The 24,579-nt window shown below is 33.6% G+C and overlaps 1 protein-coding gene across 1 annotated transcript; it reads left to right on the top strand.

The window, feature by feature from the left end:
• Positions 1 to 1,527: 1,527 nt before the first annotated feature.
• On the top strand, positions 1,528 to 24,148 carry LOC134686817 (mitochondrial uncoupling protein 2-like). The gene is made up of 6 exons (XM_063546622.1): positions 1,528 to 1,569; positions 13,541 to 13,687; positions 16,241 to 16,478; positions 19,735 to 19,941; positions 21,001 to 21,283; positions 23,069 to 24,148. Exons 2-6 carry the CDS (start codon positions 13,550 to 13,552, stop codon positions 23,223 to 23,225), a joined length of 1,023 nt encoding a protein of 340 aa, XP_063402692.1. The 5' UTR covers positions 1,528 to 1,569; positions 13,541 to 13,549; the 3' UTR covers positions 23,226 to 24,148.
• The last annotated feature ends 431 nt before the right edge of the window (positions 24,149 to 24,579 follow it).

The raw sequence follows: 24,579 nt of genomic DNA, 5'->3' as shown, positions 1-24,579 counted from the left end.
TGTATGATTGTCAAAATTATCATCAACATCAAAGTTCTAAGATGGTTTTTATGCTATTCGTTTGGTGCTACGTTGGTTCGACATATTGTTTGAAATAGATTAACTGTTTTTGTTGAGGAAAATCCGTCTAAAACTATGCTTATTCTTTCAAGTTCAAAGTCCACTGTTTTTCGATGTAAACAAACTATTGTTATTGTTCTATTTGTCACATCTTCCATATATCTATTACTTAACAAATCACCTATCAAAAGAAACTAAGTGACATAAAAATACTTTCCGTTTGGACTTTGTCCCCTGTTTATAAATAATAAGATACAGATAAATTATGACCTTATAACAGTTTGAATTATGAACAAACAAGTCTGCGTAACAAAGACCCATTTAAATATGCTAGGTCATTAACTGTATGTACTTTGGACCCAACCGTTGTTTAGTCTATATCACCCCACCAGAAATGTAAAATAGATTAAACTCTTTTTAAAGAATATTTTAATTGTATCTTACCCCCTCCCCCTTTTCTCCCATGACACCACCACCACCAATACTTATTGTGCAACGATAACATTTTTTTTTATCTGTTCTCAAGATTACCCAGAAATAATTTCTTCTCCAGATAGATTGTGACTTGGACGTAGAGTTGTCTCATTGCCACTCATACCACATCTTTTTATTTCTATATAGTTATAAAAAAAAATTACTTTGCACTGCCTCGTGGAGTTGTTGAAAGTGTTAAATTTTGTTTAAAACATCTTTAATAAATACCAAACACATACAAATGACTGATGTTGAGTCATTGTATCAAAATGAAAAGAAAGGACATTTGAAGCTAATTGAAAACTTATCAAAAGAGTAAACGTGACGTGCCTTTCAAATACATATAAAATGGTCCAATAGCAAAGTGGTGTTTCGACTTACTGTGGCTCTTTTGCATCAAAGAAGTTTTTATTATAGTGCTTTGTAAAACAAAAGCAAACATGGTTGAAGGCCTTTACAGTTTACTATTAATGTTTTTAGATTCATTTAAATTAATTTTCAAAACTTAAAATACAAACGTATGTTTTGAGTAGATCAACTTTCAAAACAATTACAGGTAAAAGTGACAATATCTCTGAATGGGTGAGAAAATTATATCTTTAGAAAAGGCAACTACTTTTTAATAACTATTTTAAAGTTATATTCAATCAAATTACCAATTTTTATTTTTGCACTTGAATAAAGTCATTTACCATTTAAATTTTACACCCGGATTACTGTAGACGTCAATAAACGGTTATAATGTAGTAAGATGATGAAATATTAAACTTACTTATAGAGTATATGATTTGCAGAATTTAATTACAAACAAAAATCACATGTCATAGAATGACAAATCAGAACTTCAATTTAACACACACCTCCGGAAAACAAAATATGTAAAAATAGAAGTCCTTCAAGGAAAAAATATACACCAATGAGAATCGAGATTTTTTACACACCCTCCAGTTGAACCCGTATATAACCGAAAAATAATATCAAAATAGTCATATTGAGGAAAAAACAAGTGGTAGTAAATTCTTGAACTTAATCACTGTAAGTTTAATATTTAAATAATCTTTTTTTGAAATTTTTTCTGAAATATTTAAAAAAAATTGAATAAATGATGCAATAGAAAAAAATTGTGACATTGTTTTTTTTGACAAATTCACATTATTTCCTTGTTCATCTATTATATAGATATAAACGGTATATCGGGGTGGATTAAAGGGGGTCAGGGTGCCCACCCCCTTTTGTGGGAAAGTTTGGTTAATTATATATATAGGGAATCACTCAATCATGATTGGAGCGAATCACCTCTGAGGCACTCAGTGCCCCTCCAGTGGCGGATCCAGAATTTTTTATAAGTGGGGGCCCACTGACTGACCTAAGAGGCCCGGGCCCCCTGCCCCCCTAAATCCGCCTTTGCCCTCCCTTGTGAAAATGTCTTGGTTCGCTATGCACTGAGTAGTTATCGTACTTCCAATCTATCCCTTTTTTGTATTGTTTAAATCTCGTATTTTGGACGACAATAAACATACTCCGACTCTCTTCCCCAAAAACGATCTCCAGAAAATTATCTTTTGTATCTTTTTTTCAGTTGGATAGTGTACAGCTTTCTTATTTTGATAATCTCAATCGTTTTTAGATCATCCTCTAGGGTAATATATCAGATTTAATTACGTAAATCATTGTCATAAATTCCTTTGCTCTTATTAGGTCCATAAGTTGGAATAACAGACTATTGGTCTCGGGGGCGTCTTAACTGGAATAATAGACTATTGGTCGCATTAGCCTCTTAACTAGAATAATAGACTATTGGTCGCATTAGCCTCTTAACTGGAATAATAGACTATGGTCGCATTAGCCTCTTAACTGGAATAATAGACTATCGGTCGCATTAGCCTCTTAACTGGAATAATAGACTATGGTCGCATTAGCCTCTTAACTGGAATAATAGACTATGGTCGCATTAGCCTCTTAACTGGAATAATAGACTATTGGTCGCATGGGTCTTTTGAGTCATACTATGTGAAATAATCCAATACTATAATTATTGTGAAGTTATCTTCATTAAAGTAAAAAAAAATGTTTGTCTACCTACTACAGTTCTATATTTTATATGATTAAAATGTTCACACATGCTTTCTTGAAGGATTTGTGAAGTATTATACATACATCAATTAAATGTTCTATACTTTACAGCTTTATATTTTAATTTGTTTAAACACCAGAAAATCATATTGTGCTGAATTTGATGATGATAATGACAAAAAAATCCCGTTTTGTGAACAATTGTAGCAATCATACCACATCTTCTTTTTTATAATAACAGAAGATAGAAATGAAAGTTTTGTTTAATTGCAATCGATATAAAAATTGACGACCTTCATAGATCGATATTTGGGGTGGTGCCCACTATCGCATGATTTATTTAATTCATATATATTTAAGCTGTTTATACGACATAAAACTTTCATCTTGGGGTCAACAAACGGTCGTCAATAAAACAAATAAGGAACCAAGTTTCTAATCGATCTCAGTCTAAAAAGACTAGCAACAGTATTATATTCAAAGTTTCATTTCGGTCGCCAGCGAAAACCTGCAGCAACTGTACAATATAGCAAGCTCTTAATAAGTCTCCGTCTAAAAAGACAGGCAACATTATAATAAACTAAGCTTCTTATCGATCTCAGTCTAAGAAGACGAGCAACTGTGCAATAAAACAAGCTTCTAACCGGTCGCAGTCTAAAAGGACAAGTAACAGTACAATGTACAAAGCTTCTTTACGGTCTCAGTCGACAAGCTTATAACCGGTGGCAGTCTAAAAAGACAAGTAACAGTACAATGTACAAAGCTACTTTACGGTCTCAGTCGACAAGCTTATAACCTGTCACAGGCTATAAAGACAAGCAACCGTTACTGTAAAATGTACACAGCTACTTTTCGGTCTCAGTCGAAGAGAACAAGCAACTGTACAATATACCACGAGATCATTCGGTCTTTGTCTAGAACTACAAGTAACTGTAAAATATATATATACAAAGCTTCTTTTCGGTGTCAGTCTAAAATGACAAGACTTGTATATACCAAGCTTCTAATCGATCTAAAAGATATTTTTCTCTTCATATTTCGGCTAGCGAGATGTGATGTTGATATTGGATATTTGCCATGTTTCAGCTATTGAGATTTGATATGGTGTTGGAAATTTTGTCTTTGTTTCGGCTTTTGAGATTTGATATGGTGTTGGAAATTTTGTCTTTGTTTCGGCTTTTGAGATTTGATATGGTGCGGGTAATTTTACCTTTCATGGTTTGGCTATTGAGATTTGATGGTGGTGTTGGATATTTGTCTCTTCATGTTTTGGATCACGTGACTTACTGTTTTGGTGACTATGAGTATTTTCAATGAGTAATGATGGTAACTGGTAATTTGGTAACAACTGCAAATTTGTAGAAACCTCAGGCAGATTTTTTATTGGATTTCAATGAAAAGATTACTATACAAGGCATCAGTCACAAAACGAATTTCCTTATATCTAATGTAAGAAACCATTATTGACCGGACAAATCTGTCCGCAGAATGCAAACAAACATGCAGTTTTTAGAGGAAATACACGGAAAACAACTTTAGCCTAGCGAAGGAAAGTTCTAATGCATGCGGTAATTAATTTACAACCACTGGGTCTTTTTTATCACCCCGAGGGTATCACCAGTACAGTATATGTAGTCAGCACTTCTGTGTTGTGCAGTGACTTGAGTTATCATTGAAATGTTCATACTAATAAATTAACTGTTAACAAAACTTGAAAATTTTGAAATAATAACGCTTTTCTATCTCAGGAATAGATTACCTAAGTTGTATTTGGCAAAACTTTAAGAATTTTTTGGTCCTCAATGCTCTTCAACTTCGTACTTTATTTGGCCTTTTAAATATTTTTTTAATTCGAGCGTCACTGATGAGTCTTTTGAAGACGAAACGCGTTATATATAAGCCAATTGATAGACTAACTGTGACTTCGAATTGTGTGGTATTTTTTCAGCATGGCTAAGGTTGATGTCTCGTTCACGGATATAATATATAAAAATAAGAAAATGTGGTTTGAATGCAAATGTGACAATCGCCACCAGATACCAAATTATATAACTATATATATATATACGTGTGTCACAAAACGGCCTTCAACAATGAGAAAAACTAACACCACATAAATAATAACATAAAGCCCCGTAATTACAATTCAAACAAAAAAAAAAACTGCTGCCTAAGAACAAGTCAATTATAAACTTAAAACAAATATGACATACAAACGAAACCTCTGAATTATAAACTCTATAATTCGGAAGACTATCACTATGACAGTGATACATATTTTTTCGGATACACGACAGCTATAAAAGCAAAACTCGCGAAGTGGCATTTTAAAAACAGGCACACAAATTTAGACAAACAATGAAATAAAAAATACAATTTTATTTTTTTCAAATTATATACAAACTTGTATGACAAAAAATGGAATAAAACATAACATTTTATTTTTTCAAATTGTCTTTCTTGTTCTGATGTTCAATCCAACTGTCTAAATATACTTTTTCTTTAGTTGGTATCTCAGGGGCTGTCAACTGCGGTCTTGAGACAGTTGGTGTGTTTGATGATGGAATGACCTCTCCTGGTAACCTTACATCCATGTTTGAGTTACTAGTAGTTGACAACATTATGGTCATACTGGTTCTGACACCCTTCGCTGCATTAGGTCTCCGTCTTCTGTTCGGTGTTTCATTTGAAGCAGACAACAGTTCATTAACGTCTTTTTTAAAATTTGCATAGCATGTGTTTAAACAGCTGATTGACTGCATTTCTTCAGTGGCCTCTTTTGTTTCTCCTTCTTTTCCCGGAATGGTGTGTAAACAATTCGGTTTATCTTTGGTGGAAGTCAAGTCGTCGTTGTTGAACACAACATTGTCAACAAGCGGTGTTGGATTTTGATCAATATAGGGCCTGATCAATGCCGTTTGACACTGTCTTTCTCCTTTGGAGATACGTCTGCTCTTATTCTCATCTCGTGTTATAACTGTTGTGTTGCTTATGATACTTGATACACAACGTGATCCCGGCTCACTAAAGGGTACAACCCGGTTCTTATTAAAGATGTGTCTAATTCTCTGCACAAACCTTAGTAAAACAATCTCTTTTCTTTGTTGTTTTCTGCCTGATTTACATTTTTTTCCACAATTAGCTCCCATTGTTGATACTTCGGTGTTGACGTCTTAATCTCATGCAACAGAGCTTTGGGCGATCCCGAAATGCTCGCTGTTGCTGCACGCTGACGTCGGCTGCATTGTAACGTCACTATAGAGGATGTGAAGGCATGATTATTGAAGGTTGAACGGACGATGATTGACGGGACATAGAAGAAGCTTATGATTATGTGACTTAATGATTAATTAAAGACAGTGGCAACATGTATTGTGTCGGCACCGTAAAAACAGTCTTAAAAAAATCGAAAATTGCATACATTTTTGTTTAGCCGGCCAGTTAAAGCCTGACTTTTTCGCTGTCTAGAAGACACATTGATGACCTTTGGGTTTTTTGTGCTCCATGTCGGGTTGTTGTCACATTTATAAATTTCTCATTTTCCTTCTTAATTTCTTTGTTTTCAAGATTGGAAAATGCACAACTGTACAAAAATAAAATAAAACTATGTCGAGCTCGAGTAAACTTGTATTTCAATGATGCAAGTAAAGCATCAACATTAAATAGACTTATCTATATCTGGTTGACAAACTGTCGTTTCACGACCATAGTAAATATAAACGTTTTCGCAATTACTGTCCGTCTCTGAATGCTAGTATGTAGTCATAAAAAATATTTTTATTACGTGGAGTTACTATTAAGTCTTCATTTTTAATAGAATCTAGAACATACCCGTGAAATAGCGGACATATATAGAGCGAATGTAAAATGTTATAGAAATTTTTAATCATGACTGGAGAAGTTCAGAAAATGTATCTAAAATTCTAGGTATTTGGGGCAGGACTTTTTGCTTAAGTCCTTCCCCTTTTTTCAAAAGGCCGATTTTTTTTTGTTTGATTTTTTTCTGTATACTATGAACATACATTTTCTATAAATATAAAAACGGTCACTGATATATTAGATATAAATAGACTCTCTATATAAAATATAAGTGACCGCCGTGGAAACTAATTTATTGGAATTGATAGTAAATAGCAAATGTATGCACTTTATATATATATATATAGTATACGAGGGGTGGTGCAGGTGTTTTTAAGCTCGAGATTTTGGGATTGATCCTTTCGTGATCCGACAACTCTTTTTTTTAATTTCGGGAGGTCGGGATTTAAATTTCTTTAGATCTCGGTATTTTATGTTTTTAAGCCCGGTATTTCGGGATCAACACCCCTGCGACAGAAGCACAATGATTGAAGAGAAGCGACACACAAAATGAGGTCTTCCCTTTAAATAGTATAGATATCTTAAATTGGTCTTACTCATTCTCTACCTACCAGTATACTATGTGATATTTTGGTTTAGATTGGTCTTACTCATTCTCTACATATTAGTATACTATGGGATATTTTGGTTTAGATTGGTCTTACTCATTCTCTACATATCAGTATACTATGTGATATTTTGGTTTAGATTGGTCTTAATCATTCTCTACATATCAGTATACTATGGTATATTTTGGTTTAGATTGGTCTTACTCATTCTCTACATATCAGTATACTATGGGATATTTTGGTTTAGATTGGTCTTACTCATTCTCTACATATCAGTATACTATGGGATATTTTGGTTTAGATTGGTCTTACTCATTCTCTACATATCAGTATACTATGGGATATTTTGGTTTAGATTGGTCTTACTCATTCTCTACATATCAGTATACTATGGGATATTTTGATTGAGATTGGTCTTACTCATTCTCTACATATCAGTATACTATGGGATATTTTGATTTAGATTGGTCTTACTCATTCTCTACATATCAGTATACTATGGGATATTTTGGTTTAGATTGGTCTTACTCATTCTCTACATATCAGTATACTATGGGATATTTTGGTTTAGATTGGTCTTACTCATTCTCTACATATCAGTATACTATGGGATATTTTGATTTTGATTGGTCTTACTCATTCTGTACATATCAGTATACTATGGGATATTTTGGTTTAGATTGGTCTTACTCATTCTCTACATATCAGTATACTATGGGATATTTTGGTTTAGATTGGTCTTACTCATTCTCTACATATCAGTATACTATGGGATATTTTGGTTTAGATTGGTCTTACTCATTCTCTACATATCAGTATACTATGGGATATTTTGATTTAGATTGGTCTTACTCATTCTCTACATATCAGTATACTATGGGATATTTTGATTTAGATTGGTCTTACTCATTCTCTACATATCAGTATACTATGGGATATTTTGGTTTCGATTGGTCTTACTCATTCTCTACATATCAGTATACTATGGGATATTTTGGTTTAGATTGGTCTTACTCATTCTCTACGTATCAGTATACTATGGGATATTTTGGTTTAGATTGGTCTTACTCATTCTCTACATATCAGTCTACTATGGAATATTTTGGTTTAGATTGGTCTTACTCATTCTCTACATATCAGTATACTATGGGATATTTTGGTTTAGATTGGTCTTACTCATTCTCTACATATCAGTATACTATGGAATATTTTGGTTTAGATTGGTCTTAATCATTCTCTACATATCAGTATACTATGGGATATTTTGATTGAGATTGGTCTTACTCATTCTCTACGTATCAGTATACTATAGGATATTTTGGTTTAGATTGGTCTTACTCATTCTCTACATATCAGTATACTATGGGATATTTTGGTTTAGATTGGTCTTACTCATTCTCTACATATCAGTATACTATGGGATATTTTGATTTTGATTGGTCTTACTCATTCTGTACATATCAGTATACTATGGGATATTTTGGTTTAGATTGGTCTTACTCATTCTCTACATATCAGTATACTATGGGATATTTTGGTTTAGATTGGTCTTACTCATTCTCTACATATCAGTATACTATGGGATATTTTGGTTTAGATTGGTCTTACTCATTCTCTACATATTAGTATACTATGGGATATTTTGGTTTAGATTGGTCTTACTCATTCTCTACATATCAGTATACTATGGGATATTTTGGTTTAGATTGGTCTTACTCATTCTCTACATATCAGTATACTATGGAATATTTTGGTTTAGATTGGTCTTAATCATTCTCTACATATCAGTATACTATGGGATATTTTGATTGAGATTGGTCTTACTCATTCTCTACATATCAGTATACTATGGGATATTTTGATTTTGATTGGTCTTACTCATTCTGTACATATCAGTATACTATGGGATATTTTGGTTTAGATTGGTCTTACTCATTCTCTACATATCAGTATACTATGGGATATTTTGGTTTAGATTGGTCTTACTCATTCTCTACATATCAGTATACTATGGGATATTTTGGTTTAGATTGGTCTTACTCATTCTCTACATATCAGTATACTATGGGATATTTTGATTTAGATTGGTCTTACTCATTCTCTACATATCAGTATACTATGGGATATTTTGATTTAGATTGGTCTTACTCATTCTCTACATATCAGTATACTATGGGATATTTTGGTTTCGATTGGTCTTACTCATTCTCTACATATCAGTATACTATGGGATATTTTGGTTTAGATTGGTCTTACTCATTCTCTACGTATCAGTATACTATGGGATATTTTGGTTTAGATTGGTCTTACTCATTCTCTACATATCAGTCTACTATGGAATATTTTGGTTTAGATTGGTCTTACTCATTCTCTACATATCAGTATACTATGGGATATTTTGGTTTAGATTGGTCTTACTCATTCTCTACATATCAGTATACTATGGAATATTTTGGTTTAGATTGGTCTTAATCATTCTCTACATATCAGTATACTATGGGATATTTTGATTGAGATTGGTCTTACTCATTCTCTACGTATCAGTATACTATAGGATATTTTGGTTTAGATTGGTCTTACTCATTCTCTACATATCAGTATACTATGGGATATTTTGGTTTAGATTGGTCTTACTCATTCTCTACATATCAGTATACTATGGGATATTTTGGTTTAGATTGGTCCTACTCATTCTCTACATATTAGTATACTATGGGATATTTTGGTTTAGATTGGTCTTACTCATTCTCTACATATTAGTATACTATGTGATATTTTGGTTTAGATTGGTCTTACTCATTCTCTACATATCAGTATACTATGTGATATTTTGGTTTAGATTGGTCTTACTCATTCTCTACATATTAGTATACTATGGGATATTTTGGTTTAGATTGGTCTTACTCATTCTCTACATATCAGTATACTATGTGATATTTTGGTTTAGATTGGTCTTAATCATTCTCTACATATCAGTATACTATGGTATATTTTGGTTTAGATTGGTCTTACTCATTCTCTACATATCAGTATACTATGGGATATTTTGGTTTAGATTGGTCTTACTCATTCTCTACATATCAGTATACTATGGGATATTTTGGTTTAGATTGGTCTTACTCATTCTCTACATATCAGTATACTATGGGATATTTTGATTGAGATTGGTCTTACTCAGTCTCTACATATCAGTATACTATGGTATATTTTGGTTTAGATTGGTCTTACTCATTCTCTACATATCAGTATACTATGGTATATTTTGGTTTAGATTGGTCTTACTCATTCTCTACATATCAGTATACTATGGGATATTTTGATTGAGATTGGTCTTACTCATTCTCTACATATCAGTATACTATGGGATATTTTGGTTTAGATTTGTCTTACTCATTCTCTACATATCAGTATACTATGGAATATTTTGGTTTAGATTGGTCTTTCTCATTCTCTACATATCAGTATACTATGGGATATTTTGATTGAGATTGGTCTTACTCATTCTCTACATATCAGTATACTATGGGATATTTTGGTTTAGATTGGTCTTTCTCATTCTCTACATATCAGTATACTATGGGATATTTTGGTTTAGATTGGTCTTACTCATTCTCTACATATCAGTATACTATGGGATATTTTGGTTTAGATTGGTCTTACTCATTCTTACATATCAGTATACTATGGGATATTTTGATTTTGATTGGTCTTACTCATTCTGTACATATCAGTATACTATGGGATATTTTGGTTTAGATTGGTCTTACTCATTCTCTACATATCAGTATACTATGGGATATTTTGATTTTGATTGGTCTTACTCATTCTGTACATATCAGTATACTATGGGATATTTTGGTTTAGATTGGTCTTACTCATTCTCTACATATCAGTATACTATGGGATATTTTGATTTTGATTGGTCTTACTCATTCTGTACATATCAGTATACTATGGGATATTTTGGTTTAGATTGGTCTTACTCATTCTCTACATATCAGTATACTATGGGATATTTTGGTTTAGATTGGTCTTACTCATTCTCTACGTATCAGTATACTATGGGATATTTTGGTTTAGATTGGTCTTACTCATTCTCTACATATCAGTATACTATGGGATATTTTGGTTTAGATTGGTCTTACTCATTCTCTACGTATCAGTATACTATGGGATATTTTGATTTTGATTGGTCTTACTCATTCTGTACATATCAGTATACTATGGGATATTTTGGTTTAGATTGGTCTTACTCATTCTCTACATATCAGTATACTATGGGATATTTTGGTTTAGATTGGTCTTACTCATTCTCTACATATCAGTATACTATGTGATATTTTGGTTTAGATTGGTCTTACTCATTCTCTACATATCAGTATACTATGGGATATTTTGATTTAGATTGGTCTTACTCATTCTCTACATATCAGTATACTATGGGATATTTTGGTTTAGATTGGTCCTACTCATTCTCTACATATTAGTATACTACGGGATATTTTGGTTTAGATTGGTCTTACTCATTCTCTACATATTAGTATACTATGGGATATTTTGGGTTAGATTGGTCTTACTCATTCTCTACATATCAGAATACTATGGTATATTTTGATTTAAAAATATCATTATCGTGTTCAAATTTATTTTCAGACGTTAAAACAAAAACACTAATTTTAAATGTTTATTCGTACGGTTTATCAATATGTATGTCGTATATAGTAATAAAAACTAGCGGATAAGAAAAAATGCTGGTATGCAAAAGTTTCGATAGTATACAATGCTAAGGCAGTGAAATAAAACATTGATTTTCCTTGGCCTCGGTGGATATGAAGATTTGTTTACCCTCGAACAGAGCGCCCTCGTGAAATATGGATATTCTTGGGTGAACAAATCTTCATATCTCCCTCAGGCATGGGAAATACATGTATAATACCATTGTGTGTACACTAAAAAAAATTACTTTACGTCATTGGTCGAATTTCAACTGTTTACCACTTTTTTAACCAATCACAACGTTTTGGTGTAAGCTTTCGGGAAATATTATCCAGAATGCAATTAGATCATGAAACCACACATTCACGATTTTTCTTGCCGTCCTTGACAGGACCATTCCCGATTAAAATATGTCAAAAGTCTGATCAAGATCCTGTGAACCGTGGATGGAAATTAAAACTTAAATGCCGATTATTGCTCCCGTTTGAGATAAGACATCGATACGAAATTATCTGGAATGTTCTATTATTGTCTGAACGCAGTCGTTTAAGTTCGTAACAGATTCCTACAGGTCGGGAAGGGTCCGAATAGTTCGGCGAAGCACCCCGATCGTTAGGTGCGTCCCGTAACATTCGGGGGAAACTCAGCCGATTTTGTCTAGTCGGATTACAATCGTGCCTATATCGTGACAGATTCTGCTGTATCGGATCAAAATCCTAACAATGTTCTGTGTATTCTGGACGATGTCCTGTGGAACGAGAATGATCTGGAGAAATTTTTCATTGCTGTTTTGTTGCCGATTGAGTCTAGATTGCATCCAGATCTTGTGAGGATTGCGAACCGTTTTTGCCGAAACCGTTCCGGAGCTGTCCCGTTACGAATAAAAAAAATCGTCAATAATACCAATGTCAGAGTCTCGACAATTACAGAATACAATACGACTGAGACCAGACAAAGCCGGTTACAATGCAATAGAGCGGACCTGTTCAGACAGTACCTGCTCATCCCGATTATGCCGACAGTTTTCGAACGGATAACTTCCGTCAGCGTCGGTTCACTGTCTGGTCACTGTCTGATCGCTGTCTGTTTATATTCGGTAGAATCGGGACGCAATCGTAACAGACTCGGTCGAATTTTACCTGGCGAAAGATACAAATTGGATTAGAAGCGGATTGAGAACGGGATTATCGGGATAAATTCGCTTTAAAACGGTTGAATATCGCCGCTTCCTGAACAATACCTGATTGTTGTCGTGATTAAGTTGTTTGTTTTACAAATTCTTAGTTAATTCACCAATGGTTATTGATGTGGTTTGTGTTGCTCAATTCAAAGATTTTGATGTAGTGTTAAGTAGACTGTTTGTTTGTTTGTTTGTTTATCTTTTCGTCGTCTTCTTTTTGGCCATCGTATAGTCTGTATTTTTTCAACTTATGTTTTATGATCGTACCGTTGTTATCTTTATCTATTTTCATATCATGTGTATTAAATATATTACTGAATAAACCATGTAAACTGTTGATTGTTTGTTTCAAATTTTTAATTTTCCTATATTTATCGTGTTCTTGTTTTCACCAACACAACCTTACATTTGAAGCAGGTTCTCTTATAAAGGATGGCACATATAAACTGCTCCCAATGTTAGACGGGTTGGCAATAGCTAGAAAACATTAAACAAATGAATAAAAAGAAATTCTTTAAAAAAAATATATTTAGGACAGAAAATAGGGGGGTCAATGGCTCAAGCGTCTGTGAATTATTTTTATAACACAAATCTTTTCTTTATTTTAAAGAAATGTTAAATGACAACAACAATGAAGACACCCTGCATAAAAGAAGATCAACCAAGTGTTTATGTAAAGGTTATGAGTGCTGGATTAGCTGCATGTATTGCTGATGCTGCGACGTTCCCATTAGATACAACAAAAGTTCGCCTTCAGGTACGTGTAGAAAAGTACTTTTAAGATAAACCCCAAAGTGTATATGTTTCTAATTTACACCTATACATAATTCATAGCTTGGAGGTAGATAAAACATAGTGTTACACCGAGAACTTATTGAAAATCGAGGCGGAGCCGAGGTTGCCTTTATTCTTTTTCGAAGGGTACCAATCTGCTCTACCACCCTATCATTTATGTGTAATTTAATCTGTCAAACTGAATGTTCTATCATTATTGTCTTTTAATTTAAATTGTTTGTTTTTTCTACATTGGGTGAGGGTATTTAGAGGGGTTGAGATCTCACTAAACATGTTGAACCCGCCGCATTTTTGCGCCTTCTCCAAGTCAGGAGCATCTGGTCATTATTAGTCTTGCATGATTTTTTTTAATTTTAGTTCATTTACATGTTTTGGCGTTTAGTATGACGTAGATTTTCACTGAACTAGTACACATTTTTAGCTGACGGCCGCCTCCTATAACTAACCAGATGCTCCGCAGGGCGTAGCTTTATACGACCGCAGAGGTTGAACCCTGAACGGTTGGGGCAAGTATGGACACAACATTCAAGCTGGATTCAGCTGTAAATTTGGATTGTGATTAAATAGTTGACACAGCATAGGTTTCTGACACAGAATGAATGTGTTCTAATGAACTTAAAATTTTTGTTTTCTCTTAGAGCAATTCACTATGCTGTTGAATATTAATCCTCTCAAAAAAATGTTTGAAGAAATTTTCTTTTTATTTATGAAATTTCAAATGAGAAAAATTGAACCCAATTTTTTTAATCACATCCCCCTTTCCCTTATTCCAAAACTAATCTCAATTAAAATTTCTAATGGAGTTTGCAACAATAACTACTCATTTAAATACATCATAATATATTAAGATGTAAAAAAAACTGCTTGTTATCACTGAATGGTAAAGATTATTTTAATTTATCAGTTGGTAGTAAAAAGTGAATATACATTGTATATTGTATATAACAAAGATTTAAGTTGATTCTGGACAAAGAAAGATTACTCCAATTAAAAAATGTTCTTGCTATTGCACAATATTGTGAAATTAGATATTTCTTGTTGATTCTGGACAAAGAAAGATAACTCCAATTAAAAAAAATTCTTGCTATTGCACAATATTGTGAAATTAGATATTTCTTGTTGATTCTGGACAAAGAAAGATAACTCCAATTAAAAAAAAATCTTGCTATTGCACAATATTGTGAAATTAGATATTTCTTGCAAACTATTCTGGACAAAGAAAGATAACTCTAATTAAAAAAAAAATTGCTATTTCACAATATTGTGCAATTAGATATTTCTTGCCATTACGCAATACTGTGCAATTGAAAAGACTTGCTATTGCACAATACTTAATATAATAGTTTTAGATCCTGATTTGGACCAACTTGAAAACTGGGCCCATAATCAAAAATCTAAGAACATGTTTGGATTCAGCATATCAAAGAACCCCAATATTTCAATTTTTGTTAAAATCAAACTAAGTTTAATTTTGGACCCTTTGGACTTTAATGTAGACCAATTTGAAAACAGGACCAAAAAAGAAGAATCTACATACACAGTTAGATTTGGCATATCAAAGAACCCCATATATTCAATTTTTGATGAAATCAAACAAAGTTTAATTTTGAACCCCGATTTGGACCAACTTGAAAACGGGGCCAATAATCAAGAATCTAAGTACATTTTTAGATTCAGCATATCAAAGAACCCAATCGATTCATTTTTTGTCAAAATCAAACTAAGTTTAATTTTGGACCCTTTGGACCTAAATGTAAACCAATTTGAAAACGGGACCAAAAGTAAAAAATTTACATACACAGTTAGATTCAGCATATCAAAGAACCCCAATTATTCAATTTTGATGAAATCAAACAAAGTTTAATTTTGGACCCTTTGGGCCCCTTATTTCTAAACTGTTGGGACCAAATCTCCCAAAATCAATACCAACCTTCCTTTTGTGGTCATAAACATTGTGTTTAAATTTCATCGATTTCTATTTACTTAAACTAAAGTTATTGTGCAAAAACCAAGAAAAATGCTTATTTGGGCCCTTTTTTAGCCCCTAATTCCTAAACTGTTGAAACCAAAACTCCCAAAATCAATCCCAACCTTTCTTTTGTGGTAATAAACCTTGTGTCAAAATTTCATAGATTTCTATTAGCTTAAACTAAAGTTATAGTGCGAAAACCAAGAAAATGCTTATTTCGGCCCTTTTTGGACCCTTATTCCTAAATTGTTGGGACCAAAACTCCCAAAATCAATACCAACCTTCCTTTTGTGGTCATAAACCTTGTGTTAGAATTTCATAGATTTCTATTCACTTTTACTAAAGTTAGAGTGCGAAAACTAAAAGTATTCGGACGACACCGACGACGACGACGACAACGACGACGACGACGACGACGCAGACGACGACGCCAGTATGATAGCAATATACGACGAAATTTTTTTCAAATTTTGCGGTCGTATAAAAACATTAAGATGTCTAACTTAGTCTTCGACAAATATATTTATTTCTTACAACTTTCAACAGCTACAAGGAGAAGGGAAAACTACGGGAATCCGATCAAAACCGGTAACCAGTTTATCTCGGTCCAAAGTAAAGTACAGAGGACTTTGTCATGCAGTTAGTGTAATTGCTCGTGAAGAAGGTGTCCGGGGACTTTACAAAGGTCTGGTTCCAGGTCTACAGAGACAACTGTGCTTCTCTTCAGTCAGGCTGGGTCTATATGACGAATTCAAAGATTTTTACTTTAGTTTATTATACAAAGGTGAGTGAAATTCTTACATATTGTTGGAAAATGATAAGTCTTAAACAGAGCCGGTCTACCTGATTAGTGTTAAAGACTGCAGGATGACTCCTACATCATAGCAGTACGTGTCTTTCTGTATTCGTATCATGCTGTCACGTTGACACATCATTCATTTTATACAGACACAGAAATTATAAGTCGAAGAGACAGAGTTAACCACGACAAAAATAAAAAAAAGACCAGAAAGCAAACAATATAGTTCATGGAAATTTTACAAAAAAACTAACGATGGAACACCAACAGCCTTGAACACCTTGGAAAACTGAGGGACATTCCCCATTTATAAATTATTCACTAGTTGTGTTGCTTTGGTTTTACGTCATTTTCGACGATCAGATAACATGAGCGTTTAAAAGATTAATAGGATTGTTAGGCAAGTAAAGAGAGATGAGATCGTTAGGAGTAGTAAAAGATAATTGGATCGTCACGCGGGTAAAGGCTGTTTGACTGTGAGGAAAGTGACGGAGGATTGGTTTTGACGCGAATCAGACGAGTAAACGAAAATGGCGAAAATGGCCCATCAGGGTTTATGATGAGAGTGTCATGGTGTAAATTTCTGTGATTTTATTTCATAATTTCTAATACTGTTTTATGTTGTTACAAACTTTCACAAATCCATATGTCGTAATCTTCTTAAAGTACAATTAGTAAAATAGAACTAAATGTCATTTTGAGATAACGGATTAAGCTTAACAAGTTCTCGTGAATAGACCAAATTTGTCAAATTTGTATTTATTAGTGTCATTCTATATTAGAGTAACTCAACATTTGTTATAAAAAGAAACATTCAGAAATTATGGTCAGTGAGGATTACCGAACGTTAGAATACGGAACTCGTATTGCTACTTTTAAGGACTTTCAAGCGGACTGTGCCGTTGTTATTGTTTTATGGACTTCCATATGTAACTTTGATTTATGTAACTTTATTGAGATAATTTGATTCAACAATAGAACATTGAAAGTACAACCTGTGTATTTCTTATTTATTTAAATCTACCGCTAGTTCCCCCGTGTTGTAAAATTACAATACGTCAATTGGTGCGAGGACCCGGAACATTCTGCTGATTCTATAACATCAATCAACAGTTTGTGTTGCAAAATCCCGTGTATTATATACAATATGAACATTTACGGAATTCCAATCGTTTACGACAGAAACCACCCAAGACAAGAAAACAGTGTGAATCGACAAAAGGAATTTAAAGGAGTCGCTTATCACCAAAGTAACTTTCAACGGCCTCAAACAAATTCGACTTTTGATCGCCATGTGAACTTCAAGTGCTTTAGGTGTGGACAATTTGGACATTTTAAAGTAAACTGTACATCACCCAGCAAGGTACCAAAGTCAACGAAAAGGAAAGAAAGGGACTCAATCAGACTTCGTGTGTTTCTCGCAAAGAAAATGAACAATGATTTTCCATTCTCAACTTTAGACGATGAAGATTTTCAAATAACTGTGACTAAAACCAATCATCCGGTTAAAATGGAAATGAACAGTTTAAAGATTAACATCCAAAAACTCAGGAACGAAATAGTCGCGCAGGAAAAAGAGATTGTCAACAAAAATACAAGAATTAGCGATTTGGCTTTATCCTTAGAAGTCAAAGAAGAAATGCACGACGAAGAATGTGAACAGCTGGAGAATTTTATCAAAGCTCAAGGAGAACAATATGAGGAATTAGAAAAACAAAGACGTTTTGCCGAAATAACTTTGTTTTCCGTTCAAACATCAGTGGAAAGTGCAAACCGCGGACTTTATCAAGAACTTCAACAGGAAAAGCAAACTGTACAGGAATGGATAAAGATCTGTGAAAAGAAAAGTGAAGACATAACGCACTATCGCTCGTTGTGGGAAAACGTTAAATTGAAATTAGAAGAAACACAAATTGAAATATCTATGTTGAAACAATCTTCAAGTAATGGCAACAACAATTCTGCGCCGAACAATATGAGGTACTCAAGAGGTCAAAACCATCGATCGAGAGGAAACCGTCCTAACAGAAGAGGCTTTGGAAATTACAAAATAGTGTCAGTTCTATATCCTTGAGACTCTGGGTCAGAGTCTAGCTGGAGCGGAGGAGAGTTGTCATGGTGTAAATTTCTGTGATTTTATTTCATAATTTCTAATACTGTTTTATGTTGTTACAAACTTTCACAAATCCATATGTCGTAATCTTCTTAAAGTACAATTAGTAAAATAGAACTAAATGTCATTTTGAGATAACGGATTAAGCTTAACAAGTTCTCGTGAATAGACCAAATTTGTCAAATTTGTATTTATTAGTGTCATTCTATATTAGAGTAACTCAACATTTGTTATAAAAAGAAACATTCAGAAATTATGGTCAGTGAGGATTACCGAACGTTAGAATACGGAACTCGTATTGCTACTTTTAAGGACTTTCAAGCGGACTGTGCCGTTGTTATTGTTTTATGGACTTCCATATGTAACTTTGATTTATGTAACTTTATTGAGATAATTTGATTCAACAATAGAACATTGAAAGTACAACCTGTGTATTTCTTATTTATTTAAATCTACCGCTAGTTCCCCCGTGTTGTAAAATTACAATACGTCAAGAGTAAAGGAGAAAAGAATTGTGATGTGAGCAAAAAAGGATGGTATTGTGGGTTGAAGTAAGGGGAAAGGGATTATGCGAGTGAAGGGGAAAAATATTTAAGGAGAAATACATTATGATGTGAATGCAGGCGAAAGGGATTGTGATTTAAGAAAAGTAGAATGGGATTGTGATTTAAGAAAAGGAGAAAGGGATTATGACTTAAGAAAAGGAGAATGGGATTGTGAGGTGAGTAAAATAAAAAGGATTGTGATGCGAGTAGATGAGAAAAGAATTGGGATGCGAGTAATGGTGAATGGGATTTTGAAGTAAGATAAGGAGAAAAGGAATGTGTAGGAAGAAGAAAGTGATTGTGACGCGAGTAAATGAGAAGGGGATTACGATGTGAGCAAAGGATAAAGGGATTCGAGAAAAGTACAAGAGAAAGGATAGTAAAGTCAGTAGAATGGGACTGTTATGCAAGTAAGGGAGGATATTAATGTTTTTTTCCCAGTATTTACAATCATACAGATTACTAAATATACCAAGTTGGATATAACTAGTTTTTGTTTTTACTATCCCGTTCTGTTCATGTATATACAGAGTTATGTTTTGATGTATCTATATTTTGACCTTTTTGTTGAATTCATTTATAGATTCAGAAAAGAAGGACATGCCTATCAAAATTCGTCTCCTGGCTGGTGTCACCACTGGTGCTCTGTCTGTTATATTGGCTCAGCCTACAGACGTGGTAAAAATTCGTATGCAGGGACAGAGTTCATCAAGTTCCCGAATATATAACAGTTCTATAAGTGCTTACAAATGTATAGCAACCGAGGAAGGAATCCGAGGACTATGGAAAGGTAATTTATTTGAAAAGAATGAAAAGTCACCAAGGCAAAGAACGACGTCTGCCATCCTCGTGATGACTTCTTTTAAATAAAAGTGTAGAATGAGTTGAAATTTTGTGTGTATAAAAAAAATATCAGTTCAATGTCAATAGATATAGGAAGATGTGGTGTGAGTGCCAATGAGACAACTCTCCATCCAAATAACAATTTAAAAATTAAACCATTATAGGTTAAAGTACGGCCTTCAACACGGAGCATTGGCTCACACCGAACAACAAGCTATAAAGGGCCCCAAGTCTGCTTGTCATTCAGTTAAAGGACCAAAACTAATTAATGCAAGAATTTTACATGTTAAATCCAAATCAAAATACTTATTATATAATTGACAAACAGCTAGAAGTTGAATAGTGGTAACAAAAAATTATTTGGCTCAACATTATGAAAGTCGCGAAAAACTGAAATATTTCAAACATATAATTGACTCGAAAAAGGGATGTTTACTGCCGATCGTCATAACTTGGCAGATTTCGTATCGCCATCTAAAGATAGAGTAAAGCGAAATCACTAAAGTTTGCCGACTAAAATAGTTAACGAATGGTAAATTTAAGACCTCGAAATGAAAGTCATATATATCAAGTTGGTGATGTCAGAAAATTAAAAAAAATATACAGAATGCAGGCGCGGATCCAGAGGGGGGGGGGGGGGGTCCGGCGGTTGGTACCCCCCGTTTTTTTTTGGACGTTCAATGCATTTGAATGGGAACATATAGTTGACCCCCACCCCTCTTTGTCCTGGGTTAGGACCCCCCTTTTTGAAATGGCTGGATCCGCCCCTGGAATGAGATTAATTCAATTTGACTATAGTTATAAATTAAAGACCAAGCGCCAATTTAAAGTAGGCTTTTTGAAATGAAGCTGGTATAACCCGTGGAGAAGTCACCAACATTAGGTCAGTCAGTCATTAGAGCCGCAAGATAGTTTCTGTTTAAATGTGTTGCAAGTCGCTGTCAAAGTCAGAAAGTAACCATTGTATAATCTTAAGACACTAAATATACCGTTTTTTGCTTCACAGGTGTAGTGCCAAATATTATCCGAAACATTGCTGTCGGAGTTACAGAAATGGTGACGTACGACGTCGCTAAACACAAGATACTTCAGTCTGGTGTTCTAACAGACGGTATTCCTTGTCATTTCCTGTCAGCTGTTACAGCTGGTTTAATTGCTGTTATCGTATCCTCCCCCGTAGATGTCGTAAAAACAAGGTATATGAACGCTACAACTGGCCAATACTCTGGGATCTTCAATTGCGCATATGGAATTTATTCTGGTAGTGGATGGACCGGTTTTTATAAAGGGTAAATTATAGCATTGCATTATTATTGATTATCTTCGCTTTTCTGCATTCTGCAGTTTGCATGAGAAACACCATTTGTGGGCGTCATAGACTACAACTTATACTAAATGTGTTAATCTGTACAAAATATTTAGTGGCTGTAAATATATATTATAACATTGCCATATAAGCGAGAGGTTTGGCTAGCCATAAAACCAGTTTCAATCCACGGTTTTTTCTTTAAAGTTCTTGTACCAAGTCAGTTGTCAAATACTAATAGTCGGTTTCTACGTATGTTGAAGTGTTTTTGTCGCATTTTCGGTTTCTATGTATGTTAAAGTATTATTGTCGCATTTTAGTGTTTCTGTTGTGCCGTTGTTCTTCTCCTATAGTTGATGTGTTTCTCTCAGTTTTAGTTTGTAGTCATGGTTTGTTTTCTCTCAATCGATTTATGACTTTTGAGCAGCAGTATACTACTGTGGCTTCAAATTCAGCAACTACTTCGTTTAATTTTTTTGTTTGTTTTGGTTACAAACTTGAAATTAGTTCAAAATTTAAATGATTATGCATTTAATACAAGACTTTCTATTTCGTTCCGATCGATGCTTTATCAGTGTTGCCGCAAACCAGTAATATTAACAATCAGATCATCAAAAGAAAGACCATTTTTTATTACATTGGTTGCAACGGATTACATTGATTTCCTAGTTAAATAAAAAAAACGATAATTTCACATGTGAAATAATATCAGATTATTACATGGCATTTTTCATATCGCATGTATTATCAGCCCTAGGTTCAATATCAGCCCAAGAGCCGCATGGCTCGAGGGCTGATATTGATCGAGGGCTGATAATACATGCGATATGAAAAATGACATGTTATGATCTTTTTGTCATATGCTTCAACAATGGAGAAAAATCACAGATTCATATATTGATCATTTTACGTGGTTCCCAAATAGAAGTTCAAAGAGTGAAAAGTTCACTGACGTCGGACTCCAAATTTAGTACATTCGATATGAAATCTTTCTATCAGATGCCTCAATGGAAAAAAAAACATTTTAATATGGACGAAACGACAAAAGAAATTATTCAAAAATATACATAATGAACACTGTTTGAAAAAGTGAAATTTTTAACGTAACTTTCTAAATTATGTTTGAAACTTTTAAAAAACGCATTTATTTAATAATTTGATGATTTTTTTATTTTAAAATTATTTTTTTTTTATTATTTTACAAAATATACTTTCCAGTATCCAAATAATTGTTTCGTTAATAAAATTGAGATTGTACACTATTTTGTAATTTTTTTAGTGAAAATGTAGCATTGATGTATATTTTCCGGAATTTGCCGAGACTCACCGGAATGCCATGCGATAACGTTAGTTTATGATATACTAGTACGTGGTTATTTCACTCTCTGACGTCATTCAACAATATGCGTTGTCAAGACGTCGATAACGGCGGACGAAAACAAATTATGAATGCGTCGCATTAGAGATATAGTTCTTTATATGTTTTACATTAATTTCTTTTTTAAAAAGCCATTTGCTTATGTAATAAAAAGAATAACTAATTAAAGAATTCAAATATCGAAAAATATGCAACTCGTGACCGAACAACACTGATAATTAACTCATGAATTAATGTGTTGTTCGGTCACTCGTTGAATATTTTTCTCTATTTGAATTCTTCCATTAGTTATTCTATAATTATTGTTTTTGCAATAATAAAATTACGTAGTGATATATTTCGATCGGACTGAATTGCTGTTATTATATATCCTCCTGTGCTATTTTTCAGATGTGTGCCGTACTTTGCCAGAATATGTTCGTGGAGTATTGTCATGTTCCTTACATACGAACAGCTGAAGACAATGTTTACACCTAAAACAAACCGTAAAACTATGCTAAATATCATTGAACAAGACAAAAATATAAGACTAGAAACACGTCTCTAATTTATATAGCAACATGGCTGTTTATCAAAAAGAAGATCGAAAGAAACAATAAAATCAACATGGAGAAATGTCTCGTCAGCATTACCTCTGAATAATTGGCGAATGTTTTAGAGATAACGTCCTCAAACAATTAACAATATATTAAAATGAGGTTAAAATTTGTTTACACCCGTCAGATAGCCATATGCAGCTAACGGATTCGAAAGAACAAATATAGATTATCTTAGATCTCATTTGAAGAGAAACTTAGAATCTAATCTAATGAATCTTTCAACCAAAGAAATGAGTTCTAGGATAAGTGATTTACTACAATCAAACTCATTCTGTAATCACTTCATAATATGAGAAACTGTCCAAGCTGTATAACGTAGAGGTTTTCACTGTATCATGAAATAGAGGAAACGAGTGGCTGGGCCCTGCCAGGCGGATATTTTACAATCATTTTATAGGCCAATTATAGTTAATCTAGTGAGTAATGTATATGAGAAACTGACCAAAGCGCGGAACTTTAATGTTGATCATCAAACCATCGAAAAGATATCAGGTGACTTCTGGCATTTCTATTTTGAAAGACTAAATTGTAACTGCTCATGCGCGAAACATTCCATAGACCAAAAATGTTAAACACTAAATTAAGAGCGCGAATATAAAAATTGGCTCTAAGAAGTCAGTAAATGAAGGTTTTCTGCTATACGCCAGCTGGAAATCTAAGCATACAAGTCATATGTGCTCGGGGCAGAATGTTCGTCTGACATTGTTTCTCAAGCAAGGTGTAGTTCTAACCTAAGGGAAATCCAAGCTTAGCTAGTAATGTTAAATTGTTTAGTGGTCATTGTGTTGTTGTAAAAGGACTCATTTCGTATACGGAACTCGGCAATAACATATAAAAATAAATTGTGATTTGGATGGAGAGAAATATATCAGTATAGTGCGAGTATGTTTATGTGTCTGTTTAAGAACGTGTGTGTTTGTGCGAGTATGTTTATGTGTCTGTTTATAAGAACGTGTGTGTCTGTGCGAGAATGTTTATGTGGATGATAGTATATGTTTATTCATGAGTTTAGTTTGTTACCCAAACAATTTCGATGTGATTTGTTACTGTTGCAAAGACAATGTGCAATTTTATAATCATTCTTGTTTATTGTTAAATTTCAAATATAACTTTTTCATGCATTGTTTAATTTTTTTGTATGCATTGGACTTTCACCTGATTATTTAGGCTATTCGTTCATGTAATATTCGGAGCATCGCTTGGAAATTGATGGATTAGTTGGTTGATTGATTGGTTGGTTGATTGATTAGTTGGTTGATTGATTAGTTGGTTGATTGGTTGATTGGTTGGTTGATTGGTTGG

This window comes from Mytilus trossulus, chromosome 10, assembly GCF_036588685.1.
Source record: "Mytilus trossulus isolate FHL-02 chromosome 10, PNRI_Mtr1.1.1.hap1, whole genome shotgun sequence".
NCBI lineage: Eukaryota > Metazoa > Mollusca > Bivalvia > Mytilida > Mytilidae > Mytilus > Mytilus trossulus.
This window is presented reverse-complemented; position numbering and strand designations above follow the sequence as displayed.

What these genes read in the sequence shown, in the direction of transcription:
- LOC134686817 (XM_063546622.1), top strand. Translation starts at nt 13,550, where the DNA reads ATGACAACAACAATGAAGACACCCTGCATAAAAGAAGATCAACCAAGT. An exon ending in AATCCGAGGACTATGGAAAG is followed by an intron (nt 19,942 to 21,000) that starts GTAATTTATTTG and finishes TTTGCTTCACAG; the next exon opens with GTGTAGTGCCAAATATTATC. An exon ending in TGGACCGGTTTTTATAAAGG is followed by an intron (nt 21,284 to 23,068) that starts GTAAATTATAGC and finishes GCTATTTTTCAG; the next exon opens with ATGTGTGCCGTACTTTGCCA.